This window comes from Sceloporus occidentalis, unplaced genomic scaffold (assembly GCF_023333645.1).
Source record: "Sceloporus occidentalis isolate IW3139 unplaced genomic scaffold, rSceOcc1.0.p SCAF_4, whole genome shotgun sequence".
In the NCBI taxonomy this organism is placed as follows: domain Eukaryota; kingdom Metazoa; phylum Chordata; class Lepidosauria; order Squamata; family Phrynosomatidae; genus Sceloporus; species Sceloporus occidentalis.
This window is the reverse complement of record NW_028316984.1, coordinates 110470277-110495269: the sequence shown is the minus strand read 5'-3', so window position 1 is coordinate 110495269 and position 24993 is coordinate 110470277. Positions and strand designations below refer to the sequence as shown.

General features: G+C 40.4%; 1 protein-coding gene across 1 annotated transcript in view; it reads left to right on the top strand.

Annotated features, from left to right (window-relative positions):
- Positions 1-24993, top strand: part of KIAA1549L (KIAA1549 like) — a 263272-nt gene that overhangs the window by 183465 nt on the left and 54814 nt on the right. Inside the window, exons 17-18 of the mRNA XM_089523106.1 lie at positions 19887-20065; positions 23079-23296. Coding sequence (XP_089379232.1) covers positions 19887-20065; positions 23079-23296 — 397 coding nt within the window. The remainder of the gene's footprint in view (positions 1-19886; positions 20066-23078; positions 23297-24993) is intronic.

Here is a 24993-nt window from a genome sequence, read left to right as displayed (position 1 = left end):
CCAAATCAGTCCCTAGTGTGCTAATTTCCCCAAATTTCTTTGATAAATAATTATTATTTCCTTCCAATCTTCTTTGTAAGCCTTTGAGGAGTAATTTCTAATTCATCTTGATAATTTGTCCATTTCCAATAAGTCTGGAAGTTTTAGTGCCCAATCTTCCGTCGAAGATATGTCCTTCATCTTCTGTGTTTTAGAATACATTAGTCTTGCACCTGATAACATATCAAATAAAAAATTACCTTATTTTCGTTTGACCATGTCCTCCACCATATTAAGGAGACATAGTTCAGGAGAGAGTCTAAAATTATTTGATTTATGATTTTCCTAATTTCAAAATAAATTTGTTTCCAAAACTTTCCTGATTTTTCACTGGTCCACCACGTATGGTATATAGTGCTTCTCTAGTGCACTTCAAACACCAACTGCTACAATTTTTGTGCATCTTACATACCGTATTTTCCCGCATATAAGACGACTGGGCGTATAAGACGACCCCCAACTTTTCCAGTTAAAATATAGAGTTTGGGATATACTTGCCGTATAAGACTACCCTTCTTCCAACGCAACCAAATAAAAATAAAAAAAACCATCAGATTTGATTTCAATATGGTAATTTTAATTCAAATGCTTATGACATGCAGGTACTTAGCAGGAAAACCTGTTGTATACAAAGCCTGCTTGGATTGGTCAGCCCTCCTTGCCTGGTCAGCTCTCCCTGTCTCCAAGACTATCAGAGTGGTATTGCAAACATGGCTTTTTTTTCATATCCCGGGCATCCTGGATGCCTGTAGCTTGCTCCACCCTTCAGTTACATATGCGACGACTGCAGATTCTCCAGTCTGGCTTGGAAGTTTCAGCACCTGCCCTATAAGATGACCCCTGACTTTTGAGAAGATTTTCCTGGGTTAAAAAGTAGTCTTATACGCCAGAAAATACAGTATTTTATCAGGAGTTAAATACCAATAATTTTCTATAACATTCTGGTCCAACTCTAACACATATCCAAAATTTTGGTACCATTTAACCATGTTTTCTTTGATTACCTCCTCCTCAGTATATATTTTCCATAAAATTACCATAAAATCTTGATAATAATAATGCTCCCTTAGTTCACATTATTTCTCTCTCTGAGTCCTCTTTCCCAATACATCTGTGTTTTTTGTCCAATTGTAAGCGCTCCCTAGGGGGAATGTATATGTTTGTATATCTACTTACCTACCATTAATAAATAGCTTACATAATACACAAAGAGCCTGCTCATTTCCCAGATAAATATCCTGAGATTCGATTACTTAAAGGTGCTTTAATGGAATGTTGAGGTTAACTCAGCCTATCTTGTTTCACCACCTTCATGCGTTGGTGTGGGCGGGGCTGGCGTGCCTGGCTGCATGGGGCCTGGGGAACTAGGCGAGAGGAAGCCACGTGAGCAACAAACTTACTCCGCACGTGTTCTGCAGCAACAGTGTTTATTTCACCAACAACCCATCCAAGTCCCAGTGATAAACCAACAGGCCAACGGGCCAACAAAAGTCACTCTCTTAAGCGTCTGGGGGCGAGTCTTCCCAGGTAAGGCTCGGCGTCTGGTTGGAGCCTTCGGTGTCCAGTCTCTTCCGACCCCCCGGATGCTTCTCCAAGGGCTCGCACTCAGCCTTCTCTTTGCCCTGGGGAACTGGGCCACACTCCCACTTGGCCCCTTTCGGGTCCACCACTCGTCCTCCAGGTCCCTTGCCGGAGCCGACTCCCACAGCTCCTCGTCGGAGTAGTTATATACCCCTTCAGTGCGAGGGTCTCTCAACTCCACTCCCTGGTGTGGGCCTCGTTTCCTAAAGGCAGGACGGGCCTGAAGAGTGACCGGCACCCCTTCCCTACCGGGGCTCCGTTTTACCTGCCCTATCCCTGACGCGACCGCCACTCCCCGTCCTCCTCTTCCGCGACGTCCTCTCCTCCCCGCGCAGCTCTCTCCCTCCTCTTTTATCCCCCTCCCAGCCCCTGTCTCCTCCTCCTTCTCTTGCTCCACCTCTCCACTCAACCCCGCCTCCCTCTCCTTCACTGGCTTTCTCTCCCTTTCCCCCTCCACCTGGCCCACTTCCGTCTTCCCCGTCCTCTCTATTCCTGGGTTCCCTGGGTTCACCTCACTACAGTTGGTAACTCAGGTGACCAGAACATGATCAAGGTGACCTCAGACAGAATCCAGCAATAATTGACAAGTGGCAAGGCCTCTCAGTCCCTCGGTCTAAGATATAGGGGTGGGTAGCTACACTTGTTTCACTGGGAGTAAGTCCCACTGAAGTTCAGTTGTATCACAAAAGAACTAACACTAGCCTCTGTTATGTCATCACATAACTTATGTATAGTTTTCATTGTTAGAAAAGGGAGTTATTTACAGGTAACTTTATAATATGCAACAAGCTATTTTAAAGTTCTTCCATAGCCTTTTAGTCCATTTTCCAGTGAATTCTTTGGACTTTATCACATGAGGCTAGCAAAGTAAATTTCAACAGGATTAAAGTGTATTTGGCCAGTACTTACCACACTATGGAGTTTATTACACGGGAGGGAAGTGCCCAAATCCCATAGCAAGACTTTGGCATTAGCCCGACATTAACTCATGCAAAAAGTGGGAAAGTCACACAGCTTTTTAACTTTGGGAAAATCCCAAAGTTAAAAAGCAGCACGATTTTGCTGTTTTTCGCACAGGTTAATGTCGAGTTAATGCCAAAGTGCCCTAAACAATCTGAAAACAATTCCACTCTTGCGGTATATTCATGGGATTTAAACTCTGTTTATCAATGGGATTTGGGCACTTTGCCTCCTATGTGATAAACTTCTATGACATGTCCATTCTGCTGCTGCTTTGCATTCCATTCATTTCTGGAACAGCCTTCCACTTGCACTGCTTTTCCATGCCTTTTCTTTGTGATAAGCGGTTCTGCTTCACAGGCAATTATGTGATGTGAGAAGGCACAATTCTGCTCTTCTCTTCCCTCACCCTCACTTTTCCCCACCAGGCTGTTTTCTTTTTCTATTTCTTTGCAGTTTTATTTATTTTTTTATTTCATTACATTGCCATAATGGTGCAATTGCAGTAAAAATAAAAATAATAAAAACTGAAAGGCACACTGGGTAGGGAGGCCAAGCAGAAGAGAAAGCATGGGACCATAGATTGTAAAAGCATCACTTTAGCACTATTGTAGAGAAGTGTGATAATGAATGTTTCCAAATTGGTATGTTTCCAGTTGCTTAAACTAGCAGGATTATGGTGAGACAGCAGGCTCCTTTATCATTTGCTACACTTAGACACCTGGGAAGAACAGGCCATCTTGCTGAATGCCGTGGCCCCTGGGACTGGTGTTTGCAGGCTCAATATGTTCCTAACCCTTAGCTTGAGAGATCTGCAAATTCCCCTAGCTCTTTTGTTGCCTTTTCTGACTTAAATGTCTTTTCTGCCAAGAAGCATTTACAGTATAATCTTGACCTCAAAATGTTTGTTCCATACGTTGGAGGAGCGATAGGATGGGCTTTATGAGATTTTGTGCAGTCTCAAGAGGCTGTGCCTTTTTAGAAAGATCATTAATCTCAGCAGCACAAGTGCCAGTGCAAATATGTAGAACATTTCAGTGCACTGTAGTTTCTATAGTAACTAGATTTTATACTTTCCAAAAAAGTCTAGTAAATGCTTATTGTTCCTGAGCTTTGGGAGGAGTGGTTGGATGTAATGAATGTAAAAGCATGCTTTTGAGCTGTGTACAATCAAAAAGGTAAAATAATTGCTTCAGATGGAGGCTGTTCTACCCTGCCTCTTCCCTTCATTTAAACTGGAATAAATATACTACTAAGTATTGGAATAAGCAAACTACTTAAAAGAGCTCTTTCCTTCCACATGAAGGAGTGTTAAGTTGAAGGACATTTGTCCTAGATGTGTAAGTTGTACATAAGAGACTACAAAGTTAAATTTGAGTTTTTCTAATGAAGCAGTGCTCTGCAATCACTGGTAGCTTTGCTTACTGCTACTGCAGTTTTTTAAATGATGGCAAAATGTGGGTAGTTCAGCACCTCCCTAGTATATATGCACTATGTTGTTAGAAATCAAGGGATGACAAGGGTCCCCTAGGCTGAATCCAAGAAGCAAATTAAAAATCTCCTTTTTGTTTTTCATTTGAGAGCCTTTCAGCTTATTGGTGACTTTGATGGTGACTCTGGTGGACTGTACTCAGATTCTTCTGAACACTCTTTGTGTGAAGCCACTATGAAAAAGAGTGATGAGAGCAAACTAAAGCTTATGTGTTTGTTGACAACATTTTGTGAACCAAATCTTGATATTATCATTCGTGTATCCATGACATGAAACATAACAATGGAATTCAGATTTTTTGTTGTCAGTACTTCTCAGGCTGTCTGATATGGGGAATCAGTAGTTTCCCCCACACCCCATGCCAGGGACAAATGTTTTCTTAGTGCCCATGGGCTATCATTGTTTTTTTTTTCTTGGAAGCTGTCCAAGGACTAGCAATAAATGGCTCAGGGACTGGCACTGCTCCACAGGGCAGTGCTTTCAGTAGCATTGATTTAAGTGAGATTTACAGAAACATAATGTTCTATGCAGAGTGAGAAATTTAATTTCTAGTTTTCTTATATCATAGTTGATGGCAACAAGTATTTCTTTAGACTTAAGTAACAATTTTATAGTTGGTATATTGTTTTTGTGATACAGTCGGCCCTTCTTATACATGGATTTTTTTTATACACGAATTCAAGCATCCACAGTTTGAAAAACTTCAAAAAAAGTATAAATTTCAAATATCAAACCTTGATTTTCCATTTTTTATAAGGGACATCATTTTACTATGCCATTATATTTAATGGGACTTGAGCATACACAGATTTTGTTATCCACGGGGGATCTTGGAACCAAACCCCAGCGTGTAACAAGGGTTCACTGTATATTGTTTTTAACAATACAGCCTTGAAAATCTGTAGCGAAATGTGAGATAGAAGTATTTTAAATAAAATGTCTAAGGTCCAAAACTCATTGAAGAAATAATCACATTTGACACTGCTTTAACTGTCCTGGCTCAATGCTAGGGAATTCTGGGATCTAGTTTTGGGAGATATTTAGCCTTCTCAAGAAGAAGAGCCCTCCCTCCATGGCAACTGTCATCTTCTGGCCTGGGAGGGAGTGAAAAGGCTGGCCTATCTCCGTCAGGGCTAGCCTCAAGAAAAAGAATGTATTTTATTGTTATTTTTATGTTTTTTATATTTAAGTATTTTTATTGCTGTAACCCGCCCGAATTCCTTGTGATTGGGCAGGCTAAAAATAAATCATTTATTATTATTATTGTTATTATTATTATTATTATTATTATTATTCTCTATCAGAGACCTCTGGTGCCGCAATAAACTGCAATTCCCAGGATTCTCTAGCACTGAGCCAGGGCAGTTAAAGTGGTCTCAAACTGGATTATTGCCGCAGTGTGTTGACCCATATGTCACGTTCACTATAGATTTTCAAGGTTGTCTTAAAACTAACATTTTAACAAGGTTATATAAAAACTGTCTTAAAATTCAATTATGGAGCATTTAATAGATCAGTGGTTCACAAACCATTGTGTCTCCAGATGATGTTCAACGGTCACTCCAAAAGACTGGCTATGCCGGCTAGGGATTATTAGAACTGTAAATTCAGTAACATATGGGAACCCAAGTTTGGAGAAGCACTGGCAAAATAGAATGAAGAAGCCAATCAGGATCCGGCTGGGAAAAGGTGGGGGCTGGCCTAAGGCACAGATATCATAGGAGCTGAGCTGAGAGAGCTGAAGGGAGTGTGTTAAACCTGTTGAAGCAGGAAGATATTTTTGAGAGCCATCCACCAAGAAAGATACAATGATAAATTCTGAATGTAAATAAAGTTCTTTTCTTTGTTGTGTTCAGCAAGGAGTTGCCTGAAGTAATTTACAGTTAACATCAAACACGCTACCAAAAGTAATAAGAACAATTATAAATAAAGACAGTTCAGTTAGTGAGTGGGATCATTGTCACATATAAATTGGTGCCAAGCAGTTGAGATTTAAAAGACCCTTTGTGCTGGCAACTGAGAGAACCAGTGGTGTCACTTATAATTGGTAGCAGCGGGTGGATACCTGTTACACCAAGTTACGCAAACATCAAACGCATAGAACAGGATGGGCAAAGTGCAGTCTTTGGGTGGCATGTGGCTCCCTGAAGCCCCACTGAGACCACTCAAAAGCCCCCATCCCCCCAATTTAAAAATCTTATGAGGTGATTTTTCTCCCTCAGAAATAATAATAATGGTAATAATAATAATAATAATAATAATAATAATAATAATAATACTGTTTATTTATATCCCACCTTACTCCCAGAACAGGGACTCAAGGCAGCTAATTTAAAACAATCTAAGTTAAAACAGTATAATGTTAGGGTTGATGGGAGTTGCAGCTCTTCTCCTGGCTTTCACTCTCACCCCCCTGGACAGCGGAAGAACAACCAGTTTGACCAGAAAATTGGCAGAGAATTGGCTGAAGATGTTTTCCAATCTTCTCTGAAGTCTGCTGGTTCTTGTTCAGCTCTCAAGACACCAGTCAACACAGTAGTCTTCTATAAAAGATCTACTTTTATTCTAATATATACACTATGCACAAAACAATTCACTACTCACAAAACTCACACTACTATACTCCTCAATACCCACACTACTATACTCCTCAATACCCACACTACTAGGAGAGAGTAGGCTGGCCCAGTTCCATCAGGGGCTAACCTGAAGAAGAAGAGCCCTCCCTCCGGTCCATCTGCCTTGGTCCAGGCCTCAGAGGGAGAGAAGAATGCTGGACCTGTTTCCCTCCCTCCCTCACCATTCCCTTCTCCTTTTGTGTCATGTCTTTTAGATTGTAAGCCTGTGGGCAGGGAACTGTCTGTTATCCCCTCTATTGTAAACCGCTCGGATTCCCAGTGATTGGGCGGTATATAAATAAAACTTCTTCTTCTTCTTATTATTATTATTATTATTACTGTACTCCTCAATACCCACAAAAAGTATTGCCATACATTATTGCTTATATAGACATTTGTCTCTCCATTCATTATACAGTTGCCACCTCCTGGGCGTGTACATACATTATGATTGACATATCATACTTGGCTCAATCTTTACCTCACATTGCATCATACATTGCTGTCCACTCAATGACTTTCAGGTGATATCAATTTGCACCTTTTCACTTTGTCCTTGCCACATGTGTCCTTGGCTTTTAGTAACTTCTAATTACATTATATGCAACACCTATGTGCCATTTCAATAGCTTTTGCTGTGTCATGTTACTTTCAAATACATTCATACATATATTTCTTGTGACTATATATCCCATGTTGCTTTTTCCTGACATATAAAACATTAAAAATACAAATTTAAAAAACAATTAAACAATTCAAATACTTTAAAACATTGCATTCTTAAAATTTAAGAATTTTTAATTCTTTAAAACAAAAACAAAATAGCACCCCTATCAATATGCGAAGGCCTCATGGCATAAACATGTTTTTATCTGCCATCAAAAAGAAAGCGAAGATGGAGCTATCATGGCCTCTCTACGGAGGGAGTTTTATTGGGAGCAGCCACTGAGAAGGCTCTCTCGTTCCCACCAAACATGCCTGAGAGGGTGGTGGGACAGAGCGAAGGGCCTCTCTGGATGATTTCTATACTCTGAGGGGCTCATAAAGGGAGAATGGCCCAAGATGATTTTGGCCCACTGTCTCCAAGCCTTCACCCATCGCCCCATTCTTTCTACATCTGCCCATCCCATCATAGAAACTGTGATTGCTTATTTGTATGATGATGATGATACTGATGGTATCTGGTCATTTTACTTAAGTATCAAGTAACCATAGCCCTATCCAATATATGTTTATTCAGGAGTATATTTCACTGCATTTCTCTTTAAGAACTACAATCCTAAAATGCTTGTCTTTTGTACTGTCATTTTTCAATGGCTTTCCCTTTCAGATATTTTAAAACCAGTTCACATGTTTCGTTGAATTACATTTTGCACATGGAGGACCGTTTTAGAGTTCCATTTCAGAAATGTGTGAATTGATAGCAGCATTCAGTATCTCCCAGCAATGTTTAGCTTAATTGTGAGCTCCATTAAATATTTATTGGGTAGCATGGAATCTGCATCTTACAGGGAAATGTAGGACTCAGAGTGACATCAGTGGATTTAAGAAGTGAAACAGTGACAGTGTTTGAATTGGTCTTTCGCTTACAGTCTATAAAAAGTTGGAACTGGCCAGGAATTACTGTGTTGTTTTCAGTGGGGCGAAACAGGAAGAAAGTCTGGGCCAGGTTGGGTTTTGCTAAAGGATCAAGAGCTGTAATAATTACATGTATTAATACTGAATAACTTCACTTCTGAATTTTTCCAGTGTGTTTTCTATTACTCCTTTTCTGTTACATCTCTTGTGGCTTTAAGGGGTAAAGGATGCTTGTCTAAAAGCTAGAAGTAAGACCTTGAGGCTATAACTGTATTCTCGCCTTACCAGTAAAAGCAATTTAGGAAGAATTAAAAATACAATCCATCAGAATGTTGTCAATAGTGATGCAGAAACAAAATGAACACTTATGTGAGATAAAAATTGTGACTTTAAAAATTCTTAATTATTTGGCTAATGTTCCTATTCTTGTGTCTCACAGTTTACAAAATGACTATTGATATTAACAGATTATAAGATTAGATGCAGGTCATTATATATATTTGGCAAAATATTAATATTAAAATTTAATTATTTCTAGGTAGGAAACTGTTAAAACCTAATATTTAAATATTAATTATAGTGCAATATGATTTTTTAAAACTTAAAAGTGTGAAAATATAATAGGTTATATACCGTTCATAAGTGCACCTTTTTTTAAAAAGGGAAATCCAGATTGTCATTATTTTTATTTTACACTTTGGAATTTCTTTGGTCTTCTTTCAGATATTCCAAGTTGTATGTCCATTTAGACATAGCATTTAAAAATTCTGCAGTGCTTATGTCTGTATAGCACTAGCAGTATAACATTTAATGAAGACATTTAGTTCGTCTGGAACACCAGGTGTGACATCTGAATTTGTGGTTAGTTTTGATGCAGTCCTGTGGTTATGCTGTGACCAAGAGGTCTGCCTGCACCCCACCTTCTAGGTAGGAAACTGTTAAAACTTGGCAGGGCTTCAAGTCCATAAGATCCAGCGTGTGCAGCGTTAAAACTGAGCATTCATTAGTAGGATGCACTGTTGTCTCTGCTATGATAGTTTTCTTCTCCAGGTAGCTTTTTATTGTACCTTCTGCCTTTGCTTTAGAAGGTGAAAACTGTACCCTGTGAAGTAGTGCAGGCCTTTCCACCATCTCACAGCTTTTCCATGTTGTTCTGCAGCATAAATAGACTAGGTCCGTGATGGCGAACCTGTGGCACGGGTGGCACGCAGCGCGGTTTCACCAGGCACGGGGGGCGAGGGAGAAGGCGGAACAGGCGTGTGCCAGTTCTGCCTCCTCCATGCCATTTTCGAGCCTCCCGCTGTCTCTCTGAGACAGCGGGAAGCCAGAAAATGGTGCCTGGGAGGAGGAGACAGAGGCGCGTGCGTGTCTGTCTCCTCCTCCCAGCCCTCTTCCTCCCGGCTTGCCTTGGCTTGCCGGGAAAGGGCTCCGCAGAGCCCTTTCCCAGCTAGCGAAGGCCGAGGAGGAGGCAGCTGGGACGCGTGCCCAGCTGCCGCCTCCTCCTCCCGGCTTGGGAGTAAGCCTCGGCCTGCTCCCAGGCCGGGAAAGAGCATGGGGGCCGCCTGTCATCGCGGCAATTGCCGCAGTGCCAAGGGGCCTCCCCCTCCTCCCGGCTTGGGAGGAAGCCTTGGCCTGCTCCCAGGCCGGGAAAGAGTGCAGGAGCCACCTGACATCGAGGCAATCTTCGCAGTGCCAAGCGGCTTCCTCCTCCTCCTGGCGAGCGAAGGCCGAGGAGGAGGCAGCTGGGACGCGTGCCCAGCCGCCTCCTCCTCCTCCCGGATTGGGAGGAAGCCTCGGCCTGCTCCCAGGCCCGGAAAGAGCGCGGGGGCCGCCTGGCATTGCGGCGATCACCGTGGTGCCAAGGGGCCTCCCCCTCCTCCCGGCTTGGGAGGAAGCCTCGGCCTGCTCCCAGGCCAGGAAAGAGCGCGGGGCCGCCTGGCATCGCGGCAATCGCCGCGGTGCCAAGGGGCCTTCCCCTCCTACCAGCTTGGGAGGAAGCCTCGGCCTGCTCCCAGGCCGGGAAAGAGTGCGGGGGCCGCCTGGCCATTTCCCAGCGAGCGAAGGGCGAGGAGGAGGCAGCTGGGACGCGCCCCAGCCGCCTCCTCCTCCTCCCTTTCCCAGCGAGTGATGGAAGGGCGAGGGCCCTTTTGATGGCCTCTGATGGCCCCAGGAGGGACCCTCAGGGGCTGGTAAATGCCGGGGGAGGAGCCAGAGGCTCCCTTCCTCTGAAAAGGGGGTGGAAGCCCCGCCCCTAGAGGGCGGAAGCCCCACCCCCTGAAGGGCAGAAGCCCCGCCCCAGCACCCACCCCCCATCCTGGGGGTAGAAGCCCCGCCCCCGGCACGTGACCTCATAAAGGTTCGCCATCACTGGAATAGGTCAATACACAGGGGGGCGTGGCCAGCTGTCAAATATGACAGACGCATAGTCAAAGGCTTGCTTCATTCCTGATGATTAACTATAAATAAAGGCAAAAATTTCATCTTAAAAATCAACAAGACTGTGGGTATTGATGTCCACATTAAAAATGGCAGCAGATCAACTTATTACAGATTTTTGCAAACCTGCAAAAGAAGCAAAACCACAAGAGAGACTCAATAACTATCAGCATAAAGCAAGTAGAACTAGGAACCCTGGATGTCCTGTTGTCTCAGACCTTCTTTTACCAGAATTGCTGAAAAAGTTACATGAAAATTTGGTCAGAGCTCTACAAAGAGATTGGTAATCTGCTTTAAAGCCACTTAGTTTGAAAATCTCAGAGATTTCAAACAAAATCCAAGATATAGAGGATACAGTCAACACCGCCTTCCAACAGGGATCTCATCATGAAAAGAGAATTTGCGCCTTAAAAGAAGCAAATTCTCAACTGCAAAATACGATGGGGGATTTGCAAAACGGAGACAGATGGGTAAACCTTTGTCTGAAAGGTATTCCGGAATTGGTAACCCCTTCCTCCCTACAATATTCAATACTTTCATGGATGAATAAAATAAATCCCAAGCTAAACCTGTCACCATGAGACATAGAATGCTTGCATTGCTCCCTAACACCACGATGGCTAGCTAACAAGGCCTCCAGGGTGTTTAGTATGATATTTTCAAGATTTCCAAAGAAAACTTTATTTTTGAACACCTTGGTGAGAGTTGCAGATCTTCATTATAACCTGCCGGAAGAGATCCGTCTCATCACCACATTAGATGCCTTTAAGAAACCACTAAAGTCGAATCTCTTCCGGTGGACATACCCACCTGACCTTCTGTAAAGAACTGTAGAAAACCCCACTTCTGGCCATAATAGCATAATCTGATTGATGTTTTGTTGTTGTTGTGATGTAATTTTATATAAATTGATGTTTTTATGATGTATTTTAGATATGATTGCCATTGTATGGAGATTTCTGGTTGTAATCCCGCTTTGATCCATTGGGAGAAGCGGGAAAATACAAATAATTTTTTTTATTATTATTATTATGAGGGGCATAAAGTGGCAGTCTGCCAAGATGTTTCAATGGAGACAGTATAGAAAAGACAGTCCTTCAAGACTTTTACAGCCATTCTGCTCTGCAAGAGAATAAAATACAAATGGGGATTCCCCTTCAAGCTCATTATCTTCCATGGCAATAAGACCCTAACCGCTTCTACCAAAGCTCAAATGATGCAAATTTTTGAGACACTTGACATCACAATACTAACAGATGTTGAAAGAAACACCCACTCAGTTAGACTTAATGAGACCCCTGAGGGCGATAGCTCCCAAGGAACATAATGGCAAATAGTACAGAAAAGAAAAGACAAAAGAATCATGATCAATCCTCCAGCTTCGATATAAGCGCTCTGCAGCCCTCAGGGAATTCATCCGTGATGATCCTCGGTGGTTTGACTGGACATTTACAGGTAGTAGAACAAACTTAGCAGCATCCGCACAGGCGCTATCTTGAGGCTTGGGGTCTTGGGCTATGAACTATGACTTTTGCCCACCATTTTTGCTGATAAACTTTACAAACTAAGTGACAGTAATTCATTTCAGAGAGGCGATTACCCACATGGCACGTTTTGTGTATCCATTTCTCCACATCTAGCAACTGATGGCTTCAGCCAGGCCTAAACTATGCTTTTTTCTGTCTACACTGCTATTAATTTATCTGGCACACTACAAACCTATACAGGCTTAGACGTTACTCTTCAGGTTTAAAATTTGACATTTCTTTCTTAGCAAACTAGTATAAAAATATTAATCACATTACAGGCCAAAAACATACAAAATAATATCTTACAATGAAGATATTATTTGCTCCTATCCCTCCAGAAGCGATCAGAAAGTTTGACTCTGATCGGGAGAACGGGTGGCACCTGTTCTCCATTCTTTTTGGTCATGATACTGTTCTCAGTTTATTATTAATAGCTAACTATATCATTATGTTACTGGGTATTTATTTACATCTCATGACTATTCCTAAATTCTTTAGGGAAAAACCTGTAATATATCTAAAAGTGGCAAAACTGAACCTTTTAGATCCTCAAATGCTAACCCTTGAATTGGAAAATAATGTGGGCAATAGGAAAAAAGGTTCCAATTTCTCTTTACAATGCAGTATGATATTACATGGTATTCCTGAGAGTCATTTCCTATAATGTTAAGGGCTTATGCTCAGCAAAAAAGAGAGGGAAAATCCTAAAATAAATCAAATAACTACAGTTTTACGTGGATTCCTGCATAAGCTGGAAGCCGCGACAGGAGGCGTGCACCAGAAAGAAACAACGGTGCGCACTCCCGTGGCGTGCACCCTGCGCACTGCCGTGCCTCCGCAGGCACAAGCTCCATTCATTTGAATGGGGCTTGAGCATCCACGTTTTTTCCTTTACGCGGGGGGATATGGAACAGATCCCCCGTGTAAGGGAAGGGTGGACTGTACATCCAAATTTGTTATTCTTTCAAGAAACATACCATAAGGATTCTGATCTCATCCTCTCAAAAAATTGTTTGGAAGCCATTATATAGTTGGGGGCATGGGAAAAGCCAAAGGGGTAGCTATTCTTCTGGACAAATTATGTCCGTTTATGGTAAACAATGAATTTAGAGACAATGCTGGGTGCTACCTAATACTGAAGGGGGAAAGTTTTGACCAACCCTACACTCTAGGTACCTTCTTTCACCCAATATGGGTCAGCACCAATTTATGTCAGCTTTTTTACATCATCTAAGTGAAGTGGCTTTGGTTCCATAGTGTTGAGAGGCGATTCTAATGAAGTTTTGCATTCCTGTCTTGATAAATCAAAGCCTCCTAAACATATGAGTCCAACACAATTGAAGCAGCTAATTAAAGATGCAGGATTACTTGATCCTTGGTGATCTCTACATCCAGTAGAGAAAGACCTCAACTTTTACTCAGCAGTCCATAAAACATACTCCAGAATTGATGTTTTTTTTTAATCTCCAAGTCCCTATTAGATAAAGCTTTAAATCCCACAATTAATTCAATCCCATAGTCAGACCATTACTAATAATACTAGATTGGGTGCCGGAAGGACATTCCCAGACTTCAAAATCTTGGCAGTTTAGTCCAGTACTCCTAAAGCATGACCCTTTAAAAAAGTCCATAGAAGAAGCCATAGAAACTTTTTATCTAGAAAATAGATCTGAAAGCACCTCTGTAGCGCTACTGTGGGAAACACTGAAAGCAGTGCTCAGATGCCTGTTTATACAGGAGGGCTCTAAACAAAATAAAATTAATTAAAAGAAATGCCAGGAATTAAGAAAATTGAACTCTTGTCGAACTCCCACAAGAAGACCCAAAACTCAGACATCCAGTCAGCCCTCCTTATCCACAGATTTTTTATTTACAAATTCAAGCATCCATGGCTTGAAAATATTCAAAAAAGTATAAATTCTAAATAGCAAACCTTAATTTTCCATTTTATATAAGGTACACCATTTTGCTCTGCCATTATATTTAATGAGACTTGATCATCCACGGATTTTGTTATCATCCTGGAACCAAACCCCAGCAGATAACAAGGTCCCACTCTACTAAAAACTTTATTGGGAAAAAAGGCTCAAATTAAAGAATTAAACCTACATTTAATTCAAACTAAATTGCATTACACAAATGAAAACAATAACAGGAACTAAATTATTAGGTAGATTGCTGAAGAATCACCCCCCGCCAGACAAACTCAATTCATTCCTCAATTTTTTCAAAATTTTGAAAATCAAAGAATCACACACCGCTCTACTCAATCAGCCCATCTTTTTAGAAGAAATCAAACAGGCAATTCAAAAACCACATTTCCTGGATTAGATGGGTTGACGGGAGAATTTTACAAGTTAAGTTATAATAAAATTGCCACACACACAAGATCTATTCAGTAAGATGTCACAAGGTTTATGCCTTGGCACACTTCCAGGATTGTCTCCATCCCCAAAACAAGTGACTGTCAACCTCTCACATCAGCATTTAGACGGATAGCACTAATAAACCAGGACACAAAACTATTGACCTCAATTCTAGCAATAGGGTTAATAGCTTCATCAATGAGTATATTTCTATTGACCAAACTGGCTTTATACCAAAAACTATCTGACCCCATTAGACAAGTCCTATATGTCATCCATCATGCCTCAACATCTAAAACCACAATTGCCCTTATGTCCCTAGATGCCCTGAAAGCTTTTGACAGAGTGAACTGGCAATATTTTATGGAGTACTGAAAAAGATGAATTTTGGAAATAAATTTATTAGTATGCTAGGAACCTATACACAAACTCAGAGGCCGTGGTGACAGTCAATAGAATAGGCTCCAAAGGGGAACTAATCAAGGATGTCATATACTCATTTAATCTCCAGAAGAGGGATAGTCTCTGGAACAGGATTCTGTCTGTGAACAGAATTGCTCATGTATCCTTTCTGTTATATAAATAGCTGGCAGCTGCTACAAATAATTTTAAATATTGCTTTTCTGATTATTGGAATAAAATCTGTATTATAGAACTTATTTTATAAATGGATAAGTTGCTAAAAATAATTTCAACGCACGCACACACACACACACACAAATGAAATATTATCTCTGTTAATAGGATGATGTTGGTAAATGGTTGCGTATACAGTTCGCCCTTGCTTTACGTGGGAGATCTGTTCCGGACTCCCCCACATAAAGCAAATATTGCGCATGCTCAAGCCCCATTTAACTGAATGGGGCTTGTGCATGCGGCAGTGCGGTGGTGTGGGCACGCGCTCCATTAATCACAATGGGACGCACCACCCCTTGCGCCCTGCGCGGCCCCGCGCAGCTTTCAGTGTATGCTGAAAACCGTGTATAGCACGCCTACGTATGACACGGACACACTGTATGCAGATATATGTCCATTAACAAAGCTTCTGACAAAGAAGCTCCTTCACATGAACAAAGTTTTAAAAAGCCCCTTCCAAAGTCTATCCTTTTCTTCCTTGTCTTCTGTCTACCTGGAAATATTTTTTTTGTGGTAATGGCATTGAGAGATGTTGAAGGAGGCCTGGAGAAACACAGACTTTGGGTGTCAGGTTGCAGCAGTGTGACTGCAGTAAACAATTTAATAAAACTTAAGCTGGGAAGGAATGGGATTCTGTTCTACTCAGTCCTACTATAGCCATGTGTGCCTGTTTACATCAGGCAAGGTAAATAGCAGCTGTGTTCAGAGTCCATTACTGAGCACACATGAACACCAAAACTGAGAGAAAAGGGGAAAGCAGATAAGCCTGCCTCACTAACTGCACCCTGGCATGTTAAAGAACCATAGACTAAAATGGAAATAATAAGATGAGGCTTGTTAAAAACCTCAGCATATTCTTGGATGCATTGTGGAAGAAATATTCAGGTGATTTTTTGTGAGTTTTTCGGGCTATGTGGCCATGTTCTAGAAGAGTTTCTTCCTGACGTTTCGCCAGCATCTGTGGCTGGCATCTTCAGAGAAATGAAGTCTCTAAAAGCTTCAGAATGTTTTGGTTTACTCTAATGCAAAGCTTACTGAACCTGGTTGCTTCATTGTACATGTATATATTGTTAATTTTGGATATAAAGTTTGTTGAAGCATGCTGAACTTCTCTTCTTTTTGTGGTGCAGGAACCTATCCCTATTCTTTCCATGTTATTTCTGCCTCTGGTACCAAATTGTGTATTAAAGAAGTAATACCCAAGAGCACTTTTACTTTGTTAACTGCAGTATACCTGTCCATTGGTCTGAAAATTTGGTTGAGGGAACTGATTTGTATTCACACTTCTGCAAACCCTAAGGAAATTGTTTAGGAGAAGTCTGATATAACCTTTATACTTTTCAGCAATTCAGATGAGTTCTCATCTCATCTTATTGTACATGCTGAAGTATATACATGAGATTCATATTTTAAACAACTTCTAAGAAATACCATCTTTCTTAACATACACTATTAATTCATCCTTTTATGGGGTACAGTGAGTCTACACTGTAATTCTTGTAGTAATTAAAAAGCAATACATTTTCAGAGGAAGTAAATTTTGAGACTACAGCTCCATCAGTTGTTAGCAGAAAGTGATTTCTTCTTGTGCCATACTGGAAACAGTTCTAACATCACTCAATTTCATGGTGACATTAAAGTAGCTTGATAGAATCTCTGCTGAATTTAGTATTCTCTCTTATTTATTCATTTAAAAATAAGGACACAGTAGGTTTATGTTTCCAAAATCAATCAGATGAATCCTGTTTGCAAACCAAACCTTGGAGAAGCATCATATATATAATTTATTTGTTTGAAAGGGGCTGCTAATTCAAAAAGTATAATGGCACCTTTGGAAAACTTTTTTTTATTGTTAGAATATAGTATACTAAATCTATTGCCTTTCATATGGTTAATGGATGTCCTGTTCTATAAGGAGTAAGTAAAATCACTAGTGTGGTAGTTGACTGTAAATATTTTTCTGTCCAAGGTGATCCCCTTAAACTCATGAAATTAACCCTAAAGACAGTTGCTATTTGTCAGATGTTCCTTTTCCTACCTCTGCCACTTCCTTTGAGAATTTTGAACTGATTGGGAAACTGGATTAATTGAGGCATTACTTCTGATAATGTAGACAGGTATTACTTTTGTCTCAATGTAGCCTCTTTTAAATCAGTGCAAAAGCTTATTAAAGGTGAAAGTGGGATGACTGTAAAAACTACAAACTCTTTCCAATTATCTTCTTTCTTCTGTATGTGGTGGTCTCACTACCAGGGGTGTACTAAATGCTTCTTTTGAAATGGATGAGTATGAAGGAATAACAAATCACACAATTGCCTGCTTCTGGTCTCTTTTATTTCTGCTTCTCTTTCTTCTTATTGGATATGTCATTTAGAACTGGTAGCTTCCAAAAGAGCATCCTAAACTATGAATACATTATGCTGGGTTATCCAGGGGTCCCAATCTTTCTGGCTGGGGGCACTGCTGGCCCTGTTATTAGAAAAAGTAGTGAATAGAATGAGCAATGGATCAAGCTGACCAAGGCCCAGAACAGACGGGCAAGAAAGAGCAGCCTGTAACAGTAGTGACTGCAGCAACTTCACAGCCCCACTCCAAAAGCAGTCTGCTACCGTTGGCCCCAACCCACACTGCCAGGAGCCAGATTATCCTGGGTCCCTTTTGCTCTGGTCCAAAGGAGTGGAGCGGGCGTTGGAGTGGTTTCAGGATGCTTTGGGGGCATGCATCATGTAAATGCCATGCCCCTGAAGTGTCTGGAAGCTGCTTTATTTGGCCCATCTGTTCTGGACCCAAGTCTCTGTCCTCCTACCCTGACCACTACCAGATCACCATAGTACCTGTGGGATTTGTTACACTTTGTGCCACTATTGTTAGGATGTGTGTAGAAATCTCTGAACAGTCACTACATTACTGCCATTCCGCTTTAGCATTGTTTTCTAGGGGTTTTCCTTGTAAGATTTGTTCAGAGGCAATTTGCCTTTAGTTTCCTCTGAGGCTGAGTGAGTATGACTTGGTGAAAGGGGCATTAAAATAATAATAATAATAATAATAATAATAATAATAATAATAATAATTATTATTATTATTATTATTATTATTATTATTGTCACCCGGTGGGTTTCCATGACTGAGTGGCAATTTGAAGCCTGGTCCTCCAGAGTTTTATCCAACACTCAAACCGCTACATCACCTTGACTCTGCCTATCATAAAATGCCCATTTCTCCAAAGGCAGATTGGTGATGCTGAAAGAAACATAACTTGGCCAGATAATCTAAAGAAAAGACTGAGGTGGAGCCAAAGTCTCCAAAACAGAAATATCACTGTTTTGAATTGATAGTTTTCTATTCATGGGAGGTAATGTGATGAGACTCAAACATAAATTCACTGTTAAGATACTGAGTACAAAACAGAGGTGGGTCTGAGCCTCACATAAAAAAGTTTAATGGAAAGCATATTATCTGTGGAGAAGAACACACGCTTTATACAAAACACACATCACATAAAAAATCCAAATCAAATCAAGGCTAGACAGATACCTTCTCCACACTCAGAACCATGGAAAACAGCAAATGTGCTTGTACACTATGCAAGCAAAAGGTACATTGCTGTGGGTGTCAAAGAGTCTTAATTTTGAAGAGTGCCTCCAAGGCCCACACTTTGTAGAATTCTAGTTTCATCGTTATTTTTTGAACAAATATAAAAGATCAGTAGGGAGAGGAGGCATGGTGTGTTCAAGGGAGGAGTTTGTATAGACAGCACAGCATGTTGGGGACCCTGTGGTTATTTCATGGTAGTGGAGGCAAATTATTATGTTTATTTATTTATCCAGAACCTTGGCACTTGGGGAAATTGAGGAAATAGGTGTAAGAGTTTGCTTTAAGTCTTGCCCCTGGGTTTAGTAAATGAGATAAAAAAATTGCTTACATTATACTGTGTTGTCATTGGTCTCCTTTGATTTTTAAAATAAATGAAAATCTGCTGAAATCATAGACAGGTTCTAAATCCCATTTCAGATTATCATCTTAACCATGATTAAATAAAATCATGAACAAGCCTGCCTGAGCCCTGGGCTTGTATAGTAACATATATTTTCTCCTACTCACAAGTGAAGCAGGAGAAAAGTTTCTGGCTTCATTTCTAGAATGAGCTGCAGTTCCATGTGATGTGCAAACTTGGAGAACTATAGTCTATGTTCTAACCACAGTTAGAATACAAACCAAAGGGAATGGGTAACAAGGGTGACAACCAAAGAGGATGCAATAAAACGATTGCTTTTGTTTTATTACCTTTTCTGTTTCTAGCAAGCACTGGGGCTATGAGGATATACCGTAACTTTATGATTCTGATTTGTTAGTTTGCTGGTCCTTCCTCTCTTACTCTCTCTAGGGAACATTCAGGTTAGATTACTCAAAATCTACACTTAACTACACTACCTAACTGCTTTTTCAAATATTATTGCCTGATGAAGAACGCTGTCTTTTTGAGAGGGTTTTTTTTTCCTGAGATTTTTGTGCCTTTTTGATTGATCTGATAAAGGCATTATTGCAATATGAATTTTTGGAGTTTATCTTTTTTAAAAATATTTTAATTAGCTGTTCATATCACATTTAAAATACCAAAAGCATATGCTGATTGAATCCTAATGTATTTTAGTGCCCATTAGTGATGAAGAGGAGGGAGTCATGCTCTTTGATAATGTTGCAAAGTCTGCAATTGATCCTTTTGACACATCATCTGGATCTGTACAACTGATTGCCATAAAGCCGGTAGCATTGCCTCCTGCGCACCCAGTTTCAGACAGGAGCCAGGAAACTGCTGTCCTTAATGGGGAGGTAAGTAACTGATTTTGTGTGATAATTTGTGCTTCATTAGGTGTTTAGAGTAAATGTTCAGGAAAGGGGAATATCAGGATAAGTTGATAGGAATGCCTAGGTCCAATTAGGAACGGAACCAGTTTCAGATATTGGGCATGAAATATAAAAGGTTGCCTGTGGATGAGATCTAGCTTTAGCTACAGGCCATGATGCCCATACCTCCCTCCTCCCCTCCCTTCAGTTGAATTTATTTTCTTACATTGCCATTAGGGATTAGTAAAATTGAGGGAGAGTGAAATCTTCATGGGAAAACTTTTACAAAAGTGCTTTATGTTTCCTACACAAAAGGCATCCTTAGTCATAGTAGTCATATATTTAATATTGTCCCATTAACACCGAGGAGTTGCTGCTGAGAAAAAAAATAGTTTGAGGATAATAAAATATAATATTCCTTATTTTGTACACTGCCCTACACAGCAGGTCCATGTTTTGCAAAATCCATGTTGTTTATGTGTAGAGGAGTTATTTATGCCACTTAGGTGTAGATGAGTTATTTGCATGTGTAATTCTGACACTAGACTGTTTGGAGTGGGGAGTATTTTAACAAAAGAAATGACCCAAGGTATGGGGGAAACTACTGGTAGTTATTTTTGACACATAGCAATGACAGCTCAACCATATTTTGAACACACTTTCAGTGGTGATTTCTGACCTAAGTAAAACAGAAAAATATTTCCTGCATTCATTTACTTGCCTGCTACTGTGAATCACAGCTCAACAAGTAATTTACAAAAACTTAAGTGTAATGTATTCCTACAGGAGATGGAAGAAACTCTTAAATGGTTTACTCCTCCCACTCACATCAGTATGCAGGACTTATGCAAATCCAGTTAGGACATGCTTTCTTCCTTGGGACAGCAGCTCTATCCCCCTAGTTCCAGATCTAACTGCTTCAATGGGTATGGATTAGCCAAGCACTGCCATATTTTTTCTTCCTTGTTTTGTTTTTTAAAGTCTGCTCTCTTTCCCTCGGATCTACCACTTGGACATTAGTCAGAAAGGAAAGAAATTCATTCAAATGAACCAAGCATGGAGTGGAGAGGGGAGAAGGCCAAGGTGGCCTAGAGTGTACCTAGGTGAAGATCCTGCTGGGTCTTTAAGGTGATAAAAGAAGCCAGCCACCAAATCTATCAAGAGGCAGATTCCCCCTCTTGAATTTCCACCCCCAATATCTGATCCAGGAAGCTTGGACAACCTCCAGAGCAGAGATTTTATTGGTGCAGATGACTGTGATGGTGGGGGTGAGTGTGGAGGTGAGCAGCCTTTTTTTAAGAGCATGGGGGCTGTGTGGTAGTTGTGGAGAATCACATCTAAGAGCCATTGATGTGCCCTGGTGGCGCAGCGGTTAAATGCCTGTACTGCAGCCACTCACAAACCATAAAGTTGTGAGTTCAATACCAGCCAGGGCTGAAGCTTGACTCAGGCTTGCACCTTCCAAGACGGCTAAAATCAGTACCCAGATTGTTGGGCGCAATTAGCTTACAGTTGTAAACCTCTTAGAGACTGCTTAGGTCAGTATGAAGCGTATATAAAATGAAGCTGCTTGTTCCATCAATATAAGATTTTCAGTTGGGTCCTGGCCCAAGACTCCACAGCTGGAATGTTCCCTGTCTGAGCAAGAAAGTGGCAGATTCAAACAAGTAACTTCAGGGGAGATTAATAGTAACCAGGCTAGATACATTCTTTAAAAGCGCAGTGTCCAGGGACTGAACTGCAGCTCTGAACCAAAAAGTGTCCTCTTGGAGTGCATGATACTGAACAAGCATGTCTCCAACCTGAGTATTCTCAATATTGGTTAAGTACCTAAGACATATACTTGATCAGAATTTTCAGGCAGGTACACTTCAAAACATCCACAAATAACTTGGATAGAGTTGTGTGGGAAATCGTTACTAGAAGATATTTCCCTGCCAACTTTTTTTTACTCTGAATTTCTTCCCCATACCCCAAGCTGATGGCCTTCTTGTTGGCTTGCCTGCGTCTGCAGGGGATTCCTATTAACTTGTATTTACCTAGCTATTGCATTTCATTTTATGCTTAATAGGGTCTCAGAACACTGCAGTGCAGTACTCATGAACTGTGTCCTCTCTGGCATTATTGAGCCTCAGTGTCTTTGTGTCTTTCTGCATGAGATAGGTCAGATTGTGGACTTGCTGTGAGAATGACTGAATCATGCCTGCTATGTGAAACATCTAACTGTTTCATTGATTAATATATTGCTGATGCCTTCCTGAAACTGAAAAGGGGCTGTCCCACACCAGAAGGCAGGTACCAGCTTTGTTTGCTTAAGCCATGCCTAGTGGAATGAGTGAGAGGAGCAACCCATTTGACAGTACTCTTCACCAATAAACAAATGAGTTTATTATGGTGAACCCAACATTCAGTTTAGACTATAAATATATCTTATTTTTGGACTTCTCTTCCAGGAACAGGAAAAAAACAACAACCTTACAACATGTGATTTTCCTTCATAGGAAATTAGAACATTGATGTTGTGAGTTCATGGCTATGACATTGCATTCCCTGTGTGAATACATTGCTAACAAGATTTGCAGAAGTGAGCTGGGAATTGAATATGAGAGTGCTTGTTTTTGTTGTGATTCACATGATTTTGGTTTTGACATGGGCAATTCAGAGTTGTAGCTTATGTTTATTACCATTATTCTCTGTGTTTGTATCTACCAATATTTGACAATATTGTATCCTGCCATCAAGGAAATTAAACTCTGTGTTCAGAGATGAAGCATTACAACCTGTTCTTTTAGTAATCTATCTAAAGGCTATAAAAACAATTGGCTATAAGTAACCAGTAGCATATGTCTTTCATAGCAGGGGATTTAAGTCAATGGTTGTATTTATCTTTCAGGAGTTCAGTCACCTGGGGAAAATGGTAGTGTGACTTGATTAATTTGTAGCTTTTATCATTTATTTTTATTCTGTGGCGTGTCTTTGGTTTTTTTGTTTTGTTAAGATTAACAAAGCCTTGAAGCAGAAGTCGGATATAGAGCACTATCGCAACAAATTGCGCCTGAAAGCTAAGCGGAAAGGTTATTATGATTTCCCAGCAGTTGATAACAACAAGGGCTTGACAGACAGAAAGAAGATATATGAAAAAGCACAAAATGAAATCGATCACATTTTGGATCCTGATACAGATGGATCCTCTCCATTCATAGAACCCAGAAACAGGTGAGTAGTTCTGTGTGTTTTCATTGCAGACTCTCCCTCCAGTTCTTCCACTCCTTCAAAAAATGACAAGTAGTGAGAAAAATGGCTGCCTAGGTATCATATGGAAGATTGGTACCAGGAAGTAACAAGTTTATTTTCATTGAAGAGTGTTTTCACCATGTGTCGTTTTTTATCCATTCATTGAACTGCCATTTCCTCAAGATGGCTGCTGCTTTATTCATGTGGGCTTAAATATGTAGCATTATGACAATTTAAAATAAGTGGAAAGTAGGAATAACATAATTTCTCTTTTTCTTTTGGTTAGAGTTGATATTATCTCTCAATATCAGGAAAGAAGAGATTGCTTGCTCCAAAGAGTACTTTTTAAATAAAATCATAATCAGAATATATATATATATTCCAGTGACCACATTATTCATCTATGAAGACAGGTATATAGCTTTGCCTTGAAAACAATGGGAGGGTATTTCAGTATTATACAATAATACTGTAATTTCAAAATTATACACTAACTGAACTCTAGGGAGTAGCTTGATGGCCTGTGATTGGATTTTCTTTTGAAGACTTTCTTAGTTTTCTCTAGAAGTGATTAAAGATGTTTGAAAATAAAGTTACTCCAAACTTGGAGAGAATTAGGGATTTGTTGCATTTAGAAATGTACAGTATGAAAATAATTGATATACAGCATGCACCTTTCCAATTAAAGGTGTCTTTAAAGAAACACAGGTACTCTCACATCTTCCACAGTCTTTCCTATAATACAGTTGGCCCTTCCCTTACCCCGCCGCATAAGGGAAAACTGTGTAAACTCAAGCCCCATTAGAAACAATGGGGTTCATTCCCGTGGCGTGCACCCGGCGCGCCGCAGGGTGCATACCCCATTGTTTCTTTTGGGGTACAGGAGAAACCTTTCTGGTGCCGCACCCGCATATGACGCGGGCACACTATAACATATTGAAATTAGTTTCTGAGTAGTCTGGGAGTAGCCGCTTTTAAAACATGTCTCTTTGTGCTGAAAGATAACATTTTATGTAACAAACTTACTCCTTCCCTAACAAATATAACTGATAGTGTAACTTATTCACATTTATGTGATTAGAATGGATTTGACCAAGACTGTATATTATTTTTATTGTATTTTATTGGTGTGTTTTTGTATGTATTTTATGGGTTGTAATCCCGCCTTGATTTATTCGGGAAAGTCAGGAAAATATAAATAAATAAATAAATAAATTATTATTATTATTATTATTATTATTATACATAAACAATGCTTCATTTCTATTTCTCCCTGAGAACACATGCTTTCACTATTCACATTCAGAAATAAAGAATAGCTTCAAGAAGTAATCTTCCGTAGATCATAGGATTCCTGATAAGACAAGAAGTTATATCTTGCAGGGTCTGGACAGATCAAAACTGAAATATGCAGACTACTGAACACTAAAGTAATATGTTCTTGATCAGAGATGGGGGACCCTAGTGTTGCTGAACACATTGGGTTCCAGCTTGGCCCTCTGGATTGTCAGGGATGATGGGAGTTGTAGCTCTTCACCTCTGGCTCGAACTCACCACCTTGTTACGCACCGGCGCTGACCAGTTTTGGCCAGTGGTTAAAGCTTTGCTCTAAAGCAGCAGAGTTACAGAGAATAGGCTGAAGACCCTGACAAACTCTCCAAGCTTTCTCACTCTTGCTT